At 24.9% G+C, this 2,377-nt stretch overlaps 1 protein-coding gene across 1 annotated transcript in view; it reads left to right on the top strand.

The window, feature by feature from the left end:
• Phum_PHUM438860 (serine/threonine protein phosphatase, putative) overlaps positions 1–2,087 on the top strand; it is a gene marked incomplete at both ends in the record, with an annotated part of 2,754 nt that extends 667 nt beyond the window's left edge. The window contains 8 exons of the mRNA XM_002429502.1: positions 17–221; positions 295–544; positions 663–794; positions 862–987; positions 1,065–1,123; positions 1,254–1,361; positions 1,444–1,755; positions 1,846–2,087. Coding sequence (XP_002429547.1) covers positions 17–221; positions 295–544; positions 663–794; positions 862–987; positions 1,065–1,123; positions 1,254–1,361; positions 1,444–1,755; positions 1,846–2,087 — 1,434 coding nt within the window. The remainder of the gene's footprint in view (positions 1–16; positions 222–294; positions 545–662; positions 795–861; positions 988–1,064; positions 1,124–1,253; positions 1,362–1,443; positions 1,756–1,845) is intronic.
• Between the last annotated feature and the right edge of the window lie 290 nt (positions 2,088–2,377).

Raw genomic sequence — 2,377 nt, 5'->3', positions numbered from 1 at the left:
AATTTTAAAATTAAAGTCACAATTAAGAAGCTTAGAAATATTGGAAATTACAAACAATTACTCTTCTGATTGTCTTAAAAATTCAAAAAATATAACTGGAGAACTTCATTCTATGGGACCCTTAACTGAAATTAAAGAAGGCGATGTATTGGTTACTCCAGACAATTGTCTCGAACCAAAATATTTAGAAATTTTAGATTCTGCTAACATTCCAATCGAAGGTAAATAAATTTAAAATAAATATTTTTATAACAAAGAAAATTTATTTTAGTTTAATAATTTATTTTATTTCAGGACAATATAAGTTGTATGAAGATTTTTTTTTGCATACTTATCCGTGCATTTATATGAATTTAAGCGCATTTACAAAATGTATATCAAAATTCAAATATGTTTGCGACACAAATTCATTATTTAATGCTGCCGATGTTTGTAAAAGAAATTTTCTTACATTTAAAGAATATCTATTATTAATAGCAATTATGGAGCCCTACACATCCCATTATGGAACTTTGGGAGAAATAAGATGTCAATATATATTTAGGTAATAATTAAACAAATTTTTTTTTTTTTTTCAAAAAAAATTCTTATCGTTATTTTCTCTGACATAAAAAAACAAAAATTTTCCCAACCAATTTCTTTTTTTTTTTTTTTAAAAACAGATATTACAATCAAAGTAAAAATGGAAAAATAAATTTCAATGAATTTAAAAATTTATGTAATGATTTATTGCAAGCGAATAAAGACAATGAAAAAATAGAATCGAAAAAAGAAAATAAATTCGATTTAGCAAAGTGAGTTTTTATCGTTGAATTATTGATTTTTATCCTAAAAATCAATAAGTATTCAATTTATTTTTAGACATATTGAATTTAAAAGAAATTCTGAAATGACATTCGAACAATTCTACCATTATGTTACCCTGTCTAAAATACAAAATACATCTCTTTTACTTCGATTTTCACAAGAACACTGTTTCACAGCATTGTTAGTAACATATTTTTGTAAAAATTTATGTGACACTATTTATATTAAGTTTTAATTCTTTATATACATGTATTTAGGTCAGATCAACAAAGTTTTCAAGAAAATATCATTTTTGAAAAAATAATTATACCCCCAGGTGTGATAAATGTTGACTTTTTTATTTATAACACTCTCAGTATTTGATTTTTCCAATCAGACATACAATTTTTTTACAATTTTAAAAATTCTTTCTTTGTTAAACACATTAAAACATTTTTCTATTACAGGTTTACGAATAAAAGAATCTGAAAGTGATTACAAGTTAATCCTTAAACCAACATTTCTGAAACCAGAAGAATCTTCTTTGGAAGTAAAAGATGTTCGATTTTTAGAAGGTAAAGTTTTTTTTTATTTTTAAATTTATTTTATTATTATCACTATCACTATTATTATTATTATTATTATTTACTTATTTAGACACAATGACAAAATCAGTACAAGAGGATTTAAAAATTTTATCAAATATAAAAATCACTCGTAAAAGTTCACTTAATTTAGAAGGAAAAGTCGATGAATTGTTATTGGCATTAAAATATTTTTGTACAGAAGTGTGTCAGAGTCCAATATTTTGTGGGGAAGTTGAATTTGAAGAAAAGGAAGCTTACAGTTGGGGTTCTGCATATTTGGAAAAACTAGGAATTAGTCTCATGATGATTTGTGAGCACCTGAAGGAAATATTTAGTAAAGAACCTCGATTGCTGAGGATAAATTCACCGGTTTATGTCTTTGGTATAATTCCACAAAAACAATTTTTAAGTATTTTCCAATTTTTTTTTTTTTTGTATGATACCTTTTTTTTGTTGTTGCTCGAATAAAAAGGAGACTTGCACGGAAATTATCACGATTTAATGTGTTTGGAAAAAACATTATGGAGAAACGGTTTGGATTTTTTCCCTGCAAAAGTAATGTTGTTGGGAGATTATGTCGATCGAGGATCTCACGGTTTGGAAACGGTCATGTACCTATTTGCAAACAAATTAAAAAATCCAAATAAGGTGTACCTGATAAGGGGAAATCACGAAGTACGGGAAATACAAAAAATGTTTACGTTTCAAAGGTAGTTGGTTTTTTTTTTTTTTTTTTTGTAAAAACTAACAAATATTAAATATTCTTTAACCGAAAAAAATTTATATTTGATTTAAAACAGAGAATGTGTTTTTAAACTTGGTCCCACAATGGGTACCACCGTTTGGAATGCCATCAATGATGTTTTCGATAGAATGCCTTTGGCTGCAGTTATTGATAATAAAGTAAAAAATTATTATTATTATTATTATTAAAAAAATGATTTCAAAATTGAAAAAAAAAAAACATTTATTTATTATTATTATTATTATTATTATTATTGGAA

Source organism: Pediculus humanus, genomic scaffold, assembly GCF_000006295.1.
Source record: "Pediculus humanus corporis 1103172108208 genomic scaffold, whole genome shotgun sequence".
NCBI classification, from domain to species: domain Eukaryota; kingdom Metazoa; phylum Arthropoda; class Insecta; order Psocodea; family Pediculidae; genus Pediculus; species Pediculus humanus.
Note: the sequence above shows the minus strand (reverse complement) of the source record. Positions and strands in the feature narration are given on the sequence as shown.